The sequence below is a fragment of the Nerophis lumbriciformis genome, linkage group LG02 (assembly GCF_033978685.3).
Source record: "Nerophis lumbriciformis linkage group LG02, RoL_Nlum_v2.1, whole genome shotgun sequence".
Taxonomy (NCBI): Eukaryota; Metazoa; Chordata; class Actinopteri; order Syngnathiformes; family Syngnathidae; genus Nerophis; species Nerophis lumbriciformis.
In genome coordinates, this window is record NC_084549.2 from 69,356,885 (window position 1) to 69,372,500 (window position 15,616).

At 38.3% G+C, this 15,616-nt stretch overlaps 1 protein-coding gene across 1 annotated transcript in view; it reads right to left on the reverse strand.

Annotated features, from left to right (window-relative positions):
• The window catches only part of LOC133611266 (disintegrin and metalloproteinase domain-containing protein 12-like), a 212,974-nt gene that overhangs the window by 85,672 nt on the left and 111,686 nt on the right, over positions 1–15,616 (reverse strand). Inside the window, exons 8-10 of the mRNA XM_061967965.1 lie at positions 4,975–5,046; positions 4,670–4,839; positions 2,934–3,018 (exon numbers count right to left, since the gene is read on the reverse strand). Coding sequence (XP_061823949.1) covers positions 2,934–3,018; positions 4,670–4,839; positions 4,975–5,046 — 327 coding nt within the window. The remainder of the gene's footprint in view (positions 1–2,933; positions 3,019–4,669; positions 4,840–4,974; positions 5,047–15,616) is intronic.

A 15,616-nucleotide genomic window follows, 5' to 3' on the forward strand; every position in this document is an offset into this window, starting at 1 on the left:
TGATTTTGTGATGTCTTTTGTACTCGAGGGCAAGTTGTTTTTGGCTGTTTAACTCTTCCGATCAAATACATGTAGCACTGAATTTGACCAGCAGAGGGCGATAAAGCTACACCTTAAATTGAATTGCATTAAACCGCGTGTGTGCAATGTTTGCTGTGTGTCTTAACACCAAACCTTCTAGTTCAGGGCTATTCAACTACATAACGAAGAGGGCCACAGTTTCAAGGCTCCAAGGGCTCAGGGGCCGGACATCGAAATGTGAACGTTTCATCAGAAAGTGCCTCTGCACGTTATATTTCTTTGACATTGTGTTTACTTATTTACAAAGTAAAACACATGGGCTTTCACACTGCACTGTCAATAAATGCATTATTGTGCCCCTGCTACTCGTCCCCAGCGTGTGTTAAACCGCGTGTGTGCAATGTTTGCTGTGTGTATTAACACCAAACCTTCTATTTCAGGGCTATTCAACTACATAATGAAGAGGGCCACAGTTTCAAGACTCCAAGGGCTCCGGGGCCGGACATCGAAATGTGAACGTTTCATCAGAAAGTGCCTATGCACATTATATTTCTTTGACATTGTGTTTACTTATTTACAAAGTATGGGTTTTCACACTGCACTGTCAATAAATGCATTATTGTGCCCCTGCTACTCGTCCCCAGCGTGTGCAGCTGGACAGATAGTTAACAGCTTGAAGAAACAGAAGCTAAAGTTTTGTTGATGATTCTTTTGAATATTTTTTCTTCAGTTTTATTTCTTTATACGTCGTCCTTTATTTAGGTTTATAAGACTAAAAATATGAACATTACAAAAGAAGAAGATGGCTCTATCGACCCTGAAAAAAAAAATCTAAATAAATTGCGAAAATCTTACTTGTACATGTGTGAAAGTATTGAAATTGCTGACTTTGTGATGTCTTTTGTACTCGAGGTCGAGTTTTTTTTGGCTGTTTAACTCTTCCGATCAAATACATGTAGCACTGAATTTGACAAGCAGAGGGCGATAAAGTTACACCTTAAGTTAAACTGTGTTAAACCGCGTGTGTGCAATGTTTGCTGTGTGTATTAACACCAAACCTTCTAGTTCAGGGCTATTCAACTACATAATGAAGAGGGCCACAGTTTCAAGACTCCAAGGGCTCAGGGGCCGGACATCGAAATGTGAACGTTTCATCAGAAAGTGCCTCTGCACGTTATATTTATTTGACATTGTGTTTACTTATTTACAAAGTATGGGCTTTCACACTGCACTGTCAATAAATGCATTATTGTGCCCCTGCTACTCGTCCCCAGCGTGTGCAGCTGGACAGATAGTTAACAGCTTGAAGAAACAGAAGCTAAGTTTTGTTGATGATTCTTTTGAATAATTTTTCTTCCTCAGTTTTATTTATCTATACTTAGTCCTTTATTTAGGTGTGTAAGACTAAAAATATGAACATTACAAAAGAAGAAGATGGCTCTATCGACCCTGAAAAAAAAAAAATCGAAATAAATTGCGAAAATCTTACTTGTACATGTGTGAAAGTATTGAAATTGCTGACTTTGTGATGTCTTTTGTACTCGAGGTCGAGTTGTTTTTGGCTGTTTAACACTTCCGATCAAATACATGTAGCACTAAAATTGACCAGCAGAGGGCGATAAATGTGAATGTTTCATCAGAAAGTGCCTCTGCACGTTATATTTATTTGACATTGTGTTTACTTATTTACAAAGTATGGGCTTTCACACTGCACTGTCAATAAATGCATTATTGTGCCCCTGTTACTCGTCCCCAGCGAAAATCGTACTTTTACATGTTTGAAAGTATTGAAATTGCTGACTTCGTGATGTCTTTTGTACTCAAGGTCGAGTTGTTTTTGGCTGTTTAACTCTTCCGATCAAATACATGTAGCACTGAATTTGACCAGCAGTGGGCGATAAATGTGAATGTTTCATCAGAAATGGCCTCTGCACGTTATATTTATTTGACATTGTGTTTACTTATTTACAAAGTAAAACACATGGGCTTTCACACTGCTTTGTCAATAAATGCATTATTGTGCCCCTGTTACTAGTCCCCAGCGAAAATCGTACTTTTACATGTTTGAAAGTATTGAAATTGCTGACTTCGTGATGTCTTTTGTACTCAAAGTCGATTGTTTTTGGCTTTTTAACACTTCCGATCAAATACATGTAGCACTGAATTTGACCAGCAGAGGGCGATAAATGTGAACGTTTCATCAGAAAGTGCCTCTGCACGTTATATTTATTTGACATTGTGTTTACTTATTTACAAAGTATGGGCTTTCACACTGCACTGTCAATAAATGCATTATTGTGCCCCTGCTACTCGTCCCCAGCGTGTGCAGCTGGACAGATAGTTAACAGCTTGAAGAAACAGAAGCTAAAGTTTTGTCGATGATTCTTTTGAATATTTTTTCTTCAGTTTTATTTCTTTATACGTCGTCCTTTATTTAGGTTTATAAGACTAAAAATATGAACATTACAAAAGAAGAAGATGGCTCTATTGACCCTGAAAAAAAAATCTAAATAAATTGCGAAAATCGTACTTTTACCGACGACTGGACAACAAAATGTATTGAAATTGCTGACTTTTTGATGTCTTTTGTACCCGTGGTCGTGTTGTTTTTGGCTGTTTAACTCTTCCGATACTACATAAAAAATAACGTAAAATAACGCAGTAACGCATCATGTAGTAACGGTAACTGAGTTACAGAATATAAAAAATAACGCGTTAGATTACTATTTACCGCGGAAAGTAACAGCGTTAGTCCCAACACTGTCAAGGACACAACGGACGTGACGAGGTTGGTAGAAGCTGGGGATTGAACCACGAACCCTCAGGTTGCTGCCACGGCCACTCTCCCAACCGCGCCACGCCGTCCCCGTTATTGTAGTCGAATAGCCAGAAGAGGAAGGTTTGGCCCTCACCATGACGATGCCTCCGGACTGCTCGGCCGTGCACATGCTCATGATGGGCGCCATGCCGATGGTGGTGCCCTGGAAGTAAACCCCACTGCAAAGCAAGCAGAATAGCAACCGATTAGCTTGTAATTAAGTCCTAAAATGACAAACAGAAATGAATATTTCAATTGTTTTGTGACTGAGTAATGGACTATTACTCATTACTAATTACTAATTACATCTACGGTCCGTAATATCATCAAAAGGTTCAGAGAATCTGGAGAAATCACTGCACGTAAGCCATGATATTACGGACCTTCGATCCCTCAGGCGGTACTGCATCAAAAAGTGACATCAGTGTGTAAAGGATATCACCACATGGGCTCGGAACACTTCAAAAACCACTGTCAGTAATTACAGTTTGTCACTACATCTGTAAGTGCAAGTAAAAACTCTACAATGCAAAGCGAAAGCCATTTATCAACAACACCCAGAAACGCCGCCGGCTTCGCTGGGCCCCGAGCTCATCTAAGATAGACCGATGCAAAGTGGAAAAGTGTTCTGTGGTCTGACCACAGATGACTTTGTGAACAAATGTGTGAGAAAATTGTCCAACAGTTTAAGAACAACATTTCTCAACCAGCTATTGCAAGGAATTTAGGGATTTCACCATCTACGGTCCGTAATATCATCAAAAGGTTCCGAGAATCTGGAGAAATCACTGCACGTAACCGGCAAGCCCTTGACCTTCGATCCCTCAGGTGGTGCTGCTTCAAAAAGCGACATCGGTGTGTAAAAGATATTAAAAAGCGACATCAGTGTGTAAAGGATATCACCACATGGGCTCAGGAACACTTCAGAAAACCACTTTCAGTAACTACAGTCGGTTGCTACGCCTGTAAGTGCGAGTTAAAACTCTACTATGCAAAGCCACAGCCATTTATCAACAACACCCAGAAACGTGGAAAAGTGTTCTGTGGTCTGACGAGTCCACATTTCAAATTGTTTTTTTGGAAACTGTGGACGTTGTGTACTCCGGAACAAAGAGGAAAAGAATCATCCGGATTGTAATAAAGTTATAAAGTTGAAAAGCCAGCATCTGTGATGGTATGGGGGCGTATTAGTGCCCAAGACATGGGTAACTTACACATCTGTGAAGGCACCATTAATGCTGAAAGGTACATACAGGTTTTGGAGCAACATATCTTGCCATCCAAGCAATGTTATCTTGGACGCCCCTGCTTATTTCAGCAAGACAATGCCAAGCCACGTGTTACAACAGCGTGGCTTCGTAGTAAAAGAGTGCGGGTACTAGACTGGCCTGCCTGACCTAATAGTTTAGCACTAGTCAGGTTTCTGGGGTAGCTAGATCAATTATTTTAATGGTCAATAATATTGTTGGACCAGCCAGAACGCCCGTATGATTTTATTTCAAACACAGTGGCCTGCAGTAAACTATAAATGTCTACAATATGGGGCAAAAACCTTAACAAAAACAAATTGTTATTTCTTATAGTTACTTTAATAAAATGAGTGCATTTACTAATTCATTTCTCCACCTCATTTGTCTATGAGGATGCTGTTGGACCAGCCAGGTCACCAAGCAATTTTGAGTTTTGTCTCTGTAAGGAAATAAATGCCCATATATGGTCATTGATTTTGTACTTAACACAGGAAATGACAAATACCACAATGCTTCCTTATTGTGACTGGAATGCATCTATTTACAAATAAAAATATATATACAGTATTGTTATTTAGACCTTATGAGCTGAGCGTTGTCGTGAGGCCTCTGAGGGAGCAGTTTGACTTTGCGCCAGTCGAGGAACTCGTGAAGGGTAGCGAAGGGATCCTGCGTGACGGGACATTTGTCGTGGTCGCTCCACACCTCCAGACCCACCAAGGCCACGCGGATGTTCAGCGCTCGGTAGAACTGAGAGGGGAAACAAATAAACATGTTGAGAAAAGTGTGACATTATGAAGGTGAAGTGGCCAGGTGAACAAAACAGACCAATATTATTATTATTATCTACTTGTAAATACCATTTATAAAGGGTGGAGAGTCTACCTTGTCAACATAATTGGCTATTTCTGCCAGTCTTTGTTTCACCTTCTCCACGTCCTTCCCCTGTTTTTGAAACTGCGAGGACAAAGCAAAAGTAACATGTTACTGCTGGTGGGAGAACAAAACAAAAGGTAAAACATGAATACATGTTTTAATTTGACAAAAAATATGGCAATAAATAAAGCTACTGGTTAGCATCAGGGATTTTAGATGGGGAAACCAACACTTTCAAATGTGTTAATAAAAACTACATATAATCAACCCTGGATGTCAACTAGACCTTACAGTATTAACACTTTTTAGGGTGCAACAAAAGTCTAGACTGCCAAGACTCAACTAAGTAGCCCACACACCATAAACTATACTTAATGTATTAACACTGTTTAGGGCGCAACAAAAGTCTAGACAGTAGCCAAGCCACCATAAACTATATTTACAGTATTAACACTTTTTAGGGCGCAACAAAAATCTAGACAGCAAAGACTTAACTAAGTAGCCAACGCACCATAAACTGTACTTACAGTATTAACGCTTTTTAGGGCGCAACAAAAGTCTAGACTGCCAAGACTCAACTAAGTAGCCCACACACCATAAACTGTACTTACAGTATTAACACTTTTTAGGGTGCAACAAAATTCTAGACAGCAAAGATTTACTAAGTAGCCAACACACCATAAACTATATTTACAGTATTAACACTTTTTAGGGCGCAACAAAAGTCTAAACTGCCAAGACTCAACTAAGTAGACCACACACCATAAACTATACTTACAGTATTAACACTTTTTAGGGTGCAACAAAAGTCTAGACTACCAAGACTCAACTAAGTAGCCCACACACCATAAACTATACTTAATGCATTGACACTGTTTAGGGCGCAACAAAAGTCTAGACAGTAGCCAAGCCACCATAAACTATATTTACAGTATTAACACTTTTTAGGGCGCAACAAAAATCTAGACAGCAAAGACTTAACTAAGTAGCCAACGCACCATAAACTGTACTTACAGTATTAACACTATTTAGGGCGCAACAAAAGTCTAGACTGCCTAGACTCAACTAAGTAGCCCACACACCATAAACTGTACTTACAGTATTAACACTTTTTAGGGCGCAACAAAAGTCTAGACTGCCAAGACTCAACTAAGTAGCCAACACACCATAAACTATATTTACAGTATTAACACTTTTTAGGGCGGAACAAAAGTCTAGACAGCACGGGCTTAACTAAGTAGCCAACACAACATAAACTATACTTACAGTATTGACACTTTTTAGGGTGCAACAAAAGTCTAGACAGCAAATACTTCACTAAGTAGCCAATACACCATAAACTATACTTAAAGTGTTAACACTTTTTAGGGTGCAACAAAAGTCTAGACAGCAAAGACTTAAGTAGCCAATACACCATAAACTATACTTACAGTATTAACACTTTTTAGGGCGCAACAAAAGTCTAGACTGCCAAGACTCAACTAAGTAGCCCATGCACCATAAACTATACTTACAGTATTAACACTTTTTAGGGTGCAACAAAAGTCTAGACAGCAAAGACTTAAGTAGCCAATACACCATAAACTATACTTACAGTATTAACACTTTTAAGGCGCAACAAAAGTCTAGACTGCCAAGACTCAACTAAGTAGCCCACACACCATAAACTATACTTACAGTATTAACACTTTTTAGGGCACAACAAAAGTCTAGACTGCCAAGACTCAACTAAGTAGCCCATACACCATAAACTATACTTACAGTATTAACACTTTTTAGGGCGCAACAAAAGTCTAGACAGCACGGGCTTAACTAAGTAGCCAACACAACATAAACTATACTTACAGTATTGACACTTTTTAGGGTGCAACAAAAGTCTAGACAGCAAAGACTTAACTAAGTAGCCAATACACCATAAACTATACTTAAAGTGTTAACACTTTTTAGGGTGCAACAAAAGTCTAGACAGCAAAGACTTAAGTAGCCAATACACCATAAACTATACTTACAGTATTAACACTTTTTAGGGCGCAACAAAAGTCTAGACTGCCAAGACTCAACTAAGTAGCCCACACACCATAAACTGTACTTACAGTATTAACACTTTTTAGGGCGCAACAAAAGTCTAGACTGCCAAGACTCAACTAAGTAGCCCATACACCATAAACTATACTTACAGTATTAACACTTTTTAGGGTGCAACAAAAGTCTAGACAGCAAAGACTTAAGTAGCCAATACACCATAAACTATACTTACAGTATTAACACTATTTAGGGCGCAACAAAAGTCTAGACTGCCTAGACTCAACTAAGTAGCCCACACACCATAAACTATACTTACAGTATTAACACTTTTTAGGGCGCAACAAAAGTCTAGACTGCCAAGACTCAACTAAGTAGCCCATGCACCATAAACTATACTTACAGTTTTAACACTTTTTAGGGTGCAACAAAAGTCTAGACTGCCAAGACTCAACTAAGTAGCCCATGCACCATAAACTATACTTACAGTATTAACACTTTTTAGGGTGCAACAAAAGTCTAGACAGCAAAGACTTAAGTAGCCAATACACCATAAACTATACTTACAGTATTAACACTTTTAGGGCGCAACAAAAGTCTAGACTGCCAAAACTCAACTAAGTAGCCCACACACCATAAACTATACTTACAGTATTAACACTTTTTAGGGCGCAACAAAAGTCTAGACTGCCAAGACTCAACTAAGTAGCCCATACACCATAAACTATACTTACAGTATTAACACTTTTTAGGGCGCAACAAAAGTCCAGACAGCAAAGACTTAACTAAGTAGCCAACGCACCATAAACTATACATACAGTATTAACACTTTTTAGGGCGCAACAAAATTCTAGACAGCAAAGATTAACTAAGTAGCCAACACACCATAAACTATATTTACAGTATTAACACTTTTTAGGGCGCAACAAAAGTCTAGACAGCACAGGCTTAACTAAGTAGCCAACACAACATAAACTATGCTTACAGTATTGACACTTTTTAGGGTGCAACAAAAGTCTAGACAGCAAATACTTAACTAAGTAGCCAATACACCATAAACTATACTTAAAGTGTTAACACTTTTTAGGGTGCAACAAAAGTCTAGACAGCAAAGACTTAAGTAGCCAATACACCATAAACTATACTTACAGTATTAACACTTTTTAGGGCGCAACAAAAGTCTAGACTGCCAAGACTCAACTAAGTAGCCCACACACCATAAACTATACTTACAGTATTAACACTTTTTAGGGCGCAACAAAAGTCTAGACTGCCAAAACTCAACTAAGTAGCCCATACACCATAAACTATACTTACAGTATTGACACTTTTTAGGGCGCAACAAAAGTCTAGACTGCCAAGACTCAACTAAGTAGCCCACACACCATAAACTGTACTTACAGTATTAACACTTTTTAGGGCGCAACAAAAGTCTAGACAGCACGGGCTTAACTAAGTAGCCAACACAACATAAACTATACTTACAGTATTGACACTTTTTAGGTTGCAACAAAAGTCTAGACAGCAAATACTTCACTAAGTAGCCAATACACCATACACTATACTTAAAGTATTAACACTTTTTAGGGCGCAACAAAAGTCTAGACAGCAAAGACTTAAGTAGCCAATACACCATAAACTATACTTACAGTATTAACACTTTTTAGGGCGCAACAAAAGGCTAGACTGCCAAGATTCAACTAAGTAGCCCATGCACCATAAACTATACTTACAGTATTAACATTTTTTAGGGTGCAACAAAAGTCTAGACAGCAAAGACTTAAGTAGCCAATAGACCATAAACTATACTTACAGTATTAACACTTTTTAGGGCGCAACAAAAGTCTAGACAGCACGGGCTTAACTAAGTAGCCAACACAACATAAACTATACTTACAGTATTGACACTCTTTAGGGTGCAACAAAAGTCTAGACAGCAAATACTTAACTAAGTAGCCAATACACCATAAACTATACTTAAAGTGTTAACACTTTTTAGGGTGCAACAAAAGTCTAGACAGCAAAGACTTAAGTAGCCAATACACCATAAACTATACTTACAGTATTAACACTTTTTAGGGCGCAACAAAAGTCTAGACTGCCTAGACTCAACTAAGTAGCCCATGCACCATAAACTATACTTGCAGTATTAACACTTTTTAGGGTGCAATAAAAGTCTAGACAGCAAAGACTTAAGTAGCCAATACATCATAAACTATACTTACAGTATTAACACTTTTTAGGGCGCAACAAAAGTCTAGACTGCCAAGACTCAACTAAGTAGCCCACACACCATAAACTGTACTTACAGTATTAACACTTTTTAGGGCGCAACAAAAGTCTAGACTGCCAAAACTCAACTAAGTAGCCCATGCACCATAAACTATACTTACAGTATTAACACTTTTTAGGGTGCAACAAAAGTCTAGACAGCAAAGACTTAAGTAGCCAATACACCATAAACTATACTTACAGTATTAACACTTTTAGGGCGCAACAAAAGTCTAGACTGCCAAGACTCAACTAAGTAGCCAATACACCATAAACTATACTTACAGTATTGACACTTTTAGGGCGCAACACAAGTCTAGACTGCCAAGACTCAACTAAGTAGCCCACACACCATAAACTGTACTTACAGTATTAACACTTTTTAGGGCGCAACAAAAGTCTAGACAGCACGGGCTTAACTAAGTAGCCAACACAACATAAACTATACTTACAGTATTGACACTCTTTAGGGTGCAACAAAAGTCTAGACAGCAAATACTTAACTAAGTAGCCAATACACCATAAACTATACTTAAAGTGTTAACACTTTTTAGGGTGCAACAAAAGTCTAGACAGCAAAGACTTAAGTAGCCAATACACCATAAACTATACTTACAGTATTAACACTTTTTAGGGCGCAACAAAAGTCTAGACTGCCTAGACTCAACTAAGTAGCCCATGCACCATAAACTATACTTGCAGTATTAACACTTTTTAGGGTGCAATAAAAGTCTAGACAGCAAAGACTTAAGTAGCCAATACATCATAAACTATACTTACAGTATTAACACTTTTTAGGGCGCAACAAAAGTCTAGACTGCCAAGACTCAACTAAGTAGCCCACACACCATAAACTGTACTTACAGTATTAACACTTTTTAGGGCGCAACAAAAGTCTAGACTGCCAAAACTCAACTAAGTAGCCCATGCACCATAAACTATACTTACAGTATTAACACTTTTTAGGGTGCAACAAAAGTCTAGACAGCAAAGACTTAAGTAGCCAATACACCATAAACTATACTTACAGTATTAACACTTTTAGGGCGCAACAAAAGTCTAGACTGCCAAGACTCAACTAAGTAGCCAATACACCATAAACTATACTTACAGTATTGACACTTTTAGGGCGCAACACAAGTCTAGACTGCCAAGACTCAACTAAGTAGCCCACACACCATAAACTGTACTTACAGTATTAACACTTTTTAGGGCGCAACAAAAGTCTAGACAGCACGGGCTTAACTAAGTAGCCAACACAACATAAACTATACTTACAGTATTGACACTTTTTAGGTTGCAACAAAAGTCTAGACAGCAAATACTTAACTAAGTAGCCAATACACCATACACTATACTTAAAGTATTAACACTTTTTAGGGCGCAACAAAAGTCTAGACAGCAAAGACTTAAGTAGCCAATACACCATAAACTATACTTACAGTATTAACACTTTTTAGGGCGCAACAAAAGTCTAGACTGCCAAGACTCAACTAAGTAGCCCATACACCATAAACTATACTTACAGTATTAACACTTTTTAGGGTGCAACAAAAGTCTAGACAGCAAAGACTTAAGTAGCCAATACACCATAAACTATACTTAGAGTATTAACACTTTTTAGGGCGCAACAAAAGTCTAGACTGCCAAGACTCAACTAAGTAGCCCATACACCATAAACTATACTTACAGTATTAACACTTTTTAGGGCGCAACAAAAGTCTAGACTGCCAAGACTCAACTAAGTAGCCCATACACCATAAACTATACTTACAGTATTAACACTTTTTAGGGCGCAACAAAAGTCTAGACTGCCAAGACTCAACTAAGTAGCCCATGCACCATAAACTATACTTACAGTATTAACACTTTTTAGGGTGCAACAAAAGTCTAGACAGCAAAGACTTAAGTAGCCAATACACCATAAACTATACTTGCAGTATTAACACTTTTTAGGGCGCAACAAAAGTCTAGACTGCCAAGACTCAACTAAGTAGCCCATGCACCATAAACTATACTTACAGTATTAACACTTTTTAGGGCGCAACAAAAGTCTAGACTGCCAAGACTCAACTAAGTAGCCCATGCACCATAAACTATACTTAGAGTATTAACACTTTTTAGGGCGCAACAAAAGTCTAGACTGCCAAGACTCAACTAAGTAGCCCATACACCATAAACTATACTTACAGTATTAACACTTTTTAGGGTGCAACAAAAGTCTAGACAGCAAATACTTAACTAAGTAGCCAATACACCATAAACTATACTTAAAGTATTAACACTTTTTAGGGTGCAACAAAAGTCTAGACTGCCAAGACTCAACTAAGTAGCCCACACACCATAAACTATACTTAATGTATTAACACTATTTAGGGCGCAACTAAAGTCTAGACAGCAAAGACTTAACTAAGTAGCCAAGCCACCATAAACTATATTTACAGTATTAACACTTTTTAGGGCGCAACAAAAGTCTAGACAGCAAAGACTTAACTAAGTAGCCAACACAACATAAACTATACTTACAGTATTAACACTGTTTAGGGCGCAACAAAAGTCTAGACAGCAAAGACTTAACTAAGTAACCAAGCCACCATAAACTATATTTACAGTATTAACACTTTTTAGGGTGCAACAAAAGTCTAGACAGCAAAGACTTAACTAAGTAGCCAACACACCATAAACTATACTTACAGTATTAACGCTTTTTAGGGCGCAACAAAATTCTAGACAGCAAAGATTAACTAAGTAGCCAACACACCATAAACTATATTTACAGTTTTAACACTTTTTAGGGCGCAACAAAAGTCTAGACAGCACAGGCTTAACTAAGTAGCCAACACAACATAAACTATACTTACAGTATTGACACTTTTTAGGGTGCAACAAAAGTCTAGAAATCAAAAACTTAACTAAGTAGCCAATACACCATAAACTATACTTAAAGTATTAACACTTTTTAGGGTGCAACAAAAGTCTAGACAACAAAGACTTAAGTAGCCAATACACCATAAACTATACTTACAGTATTAACACTTTTTAGGGCGCAACAAAAGTCTAGACTGCCAAGACTCAACTAAGTAGCCCACACACCATAAACTGTACTTACAGTATTAACACTTTTTAGGGCGCAACAAAAGTCTAGACAGCAAAGACTTAAGTAGCCAATACACCATAAACTATACTTACAGTATTAACACTTTTTAGGGCGCAACAAAAGTCTAGACTGCCAAGACTCAACTAAGTAGCCCATACACCATAAACTATACTTACAGTATTGACACTTTTTAGGGTGCAACAAAAGTCTAGAAAGCAAATACTTAACTAAGTAGCCAATACACCATAAACTATACTTAAAGTATTAACATTTTTTAGGGTGCAACAAAAGTCTAGACAGCAAAGACTTAAGTAGCCAATACACCATAAACTATACTTACAGTATTAACACTTTTTAGGGCGCAACAAAAGTCTAGACTGCCAAGACTCAACTAAAGAAGCCCATACACCATAAACTACACTTACAGTATTAACACTTTTTAGGGTGCAACAAAAGTCTAAACAGCAAAGACTTAAGTAGCCAATACACCATAAACTATACTTACAGTATTAACACTTTTTAGGGCGCAACAAAAGTCTAGACTGCCAAGACTCAACTAAGTAGCCCACACACCATAAACTATACTTACAGTATTAACACTGTTTAGGGCGCAACAAAAGTCTAGACTGCCAAGACTCAACTAAGTAGCCCATGCACCATAAACTATACTTACAGTATTAACAATTTTTAGGGTGCAACAAAGTCTAAACAGCAAAGACTTAAGTAGCCAAAACACCATAAACTATACTTACAGTATTAACACTTTTTAGGGCGCAACAAAAGTCTAGACTGCCAAGACTCAACTAAGTAGCCCACACACCATAAACTGTACTTACAGTATTAACACTTTTTAAGGCGCAACAAAAGTCTAGACAGCACGGGCTTAACTAAGTAGCCAACACAACATAAACTATACTTACAGTATTGACACTTTTTAGGGTGCAACAAAAGTCTAGACAGCAAATACTTAACTAAGTAGCCAATACACCATAAACTATACTTAAAGTGTTAACACTTTTTAGGGTGCAACAAAAGTCTAGACAGCAAAGACTTAAGTAGCCAATACACCATAAACTATACTTACAGTATTAACACTTTTTAGGGCGCAACAAAAGTCTAGACTGCCAAGACTCAACTAAGTAGCCCACACACCATAAACTGTACTTACAGTATTAACACTTTTTAGGGCGCAACAAAAGTCTAGACAGCAAAGACTTAAGTAGCCAATACACCATAAACTATACTTACAGTATTAACACTTTTTAGGGCGCAACAAAAGTCTAGACTGCCAAGACTCAACTAAGTAGCCCATGCACCATAAACTATACTTGCAGTATTAACACTTTTTAGGGTGCAACAAAAGTCTAGACAGCAAAGACTTAAGTAGCCAATACACCATAAACTATACTTACAGTATTAACACTTTTTAGGGCGCAACAAAAGTCTAGACTGCCAAGACTCAACTAAGTAGCCCACACACCATAAACTATACTTACAGTATTAACACTTTTTAGGGCGCAACAAAAGTCTAGACTGCCAAAACTCAACTAAGTAGCCCACACACCATAAACGATACTTTAATGTTCTTCGATGGCGGTCATATCCTCTTGTCAACAAACGGGGTATTGTTAGGATGGCAAGTTTGTCACTTCCATTATTGATTTGTTCATTATGCCCGTTGTGTACGTGTGTGTATGTTGTTGTCTGCTGTGTCGCAGCATGATGGTGTCTCTTCCAGTTTGATAGCAAGTTCATTTTAGTGTAGTGCTGCTTGTTGCAAAGTTAGCACTTGATGTCAAATGAAAAGTGCAAACCCCAAAACCAATGAAACTGTCACGTTGTGTAAATGGTAAATAAAAACAGAATACAATGATTTGCAAATCCTTTTCAACTTAAATTCAATTGAATAGACTGCAAAGACAAGATATTTAACGTTCAAACTGGTAAACTTTGTTATTTTCTGCAAATATTAGCTCATTTGGAATTTGATGCCTGCAACATGTTTCAAAAAAGCTGGCACAAAAGACTGAGAAAGTTGAGGAATACGTGAACAGGCTAATTGGGAACAGGTGGGTGCCATGATTGGGTATAAAAGCAGCGTCCATGAAATGCTCAGTCGTTCACAAACAAGGATGGGGCGAAGGTCACCACTTTTGTCAACAAATGTGTGTCAAACAGTTTAAGAACAACATTTCTCAACCAGCTATTGCAAGGAATTTAAAGATTTCACCATCTACGCTCCGTAATATCATCAAAAGGTTCAGAGAATCTGGAGAAATCACCGCACGTAAGCGATGATATTACGAACCTTCGATCCCTCAGGCGGCACTGCATCAAAAAGCGACATCCGTGTGTAAAGGATATCACCACACGGGCTCAGAAACACTTCAGAAAACCACTGTCAGTAACTACAGTTGGTCGCTACATCTGTAAGTGCAAGTTAAAACTCTACCATGCAAAGTGAAAGCCATTTATCAACAACACCCAGAAACACCGCCCGAGCTCATCTAAGATGGACTGATGCAAAGTGGAAACGCGTTCTGTGGTCTGACGAGTCCACATTTCAAATAGTTTTTGGAAACTGTGGACGTCGTGTCCTCCGGAACAAAGGAGGAAAAGAACCATCCGGACTGTTCTAGGCGCAAAGTTGAAAAGCCAGTATCTGTGATGTCAACAACACCCAGAAACGTGGAAAAGTGTTCTGTGGTCTGACGAGTCCACATTTCAAATTGTTTTTTGGAAACTGTGGACGTTGTGTACTCCGGAACAAAGAGGAAAAGAATCATCCGGATTGTTATAAAGTTATAAAGTTGAAAAGCCAGCATGTGTGATGGTATGGGGGTGTATTAGTGCCCAAGACATGGGTAACTTACACATCTGTGAAGGCACCATTAATGCTGAAAGGTACATACAGGTTTTTGGAGCAACATATGTTGCCATCCAAGCAACGTTACCATGGACGCCCCTGCTTATTTCAGCAAGACAATGCCAGGCCACGTGTTACAACAGCGTGGCTTCGTAGTAAGAGAGTGTGGGTACTAGACTGGCCTACTTGTCTCCCATTGAAAATGAAGCCCAAAATACCACAACGGAGACTGTTGAACAACTTAAGCTGTACATCAAGCAAGAATGGGAAATAATTCCACCTGAAAAGCTTAAAAATTTGGTCTCCTCAGTTCCCAAACCTTTACTGAGTGTTGTTAAAAGGGAAGGCTATGTAACACAGTGGTGAACATGCAACTTTTTTGCAATGTGTTGTTG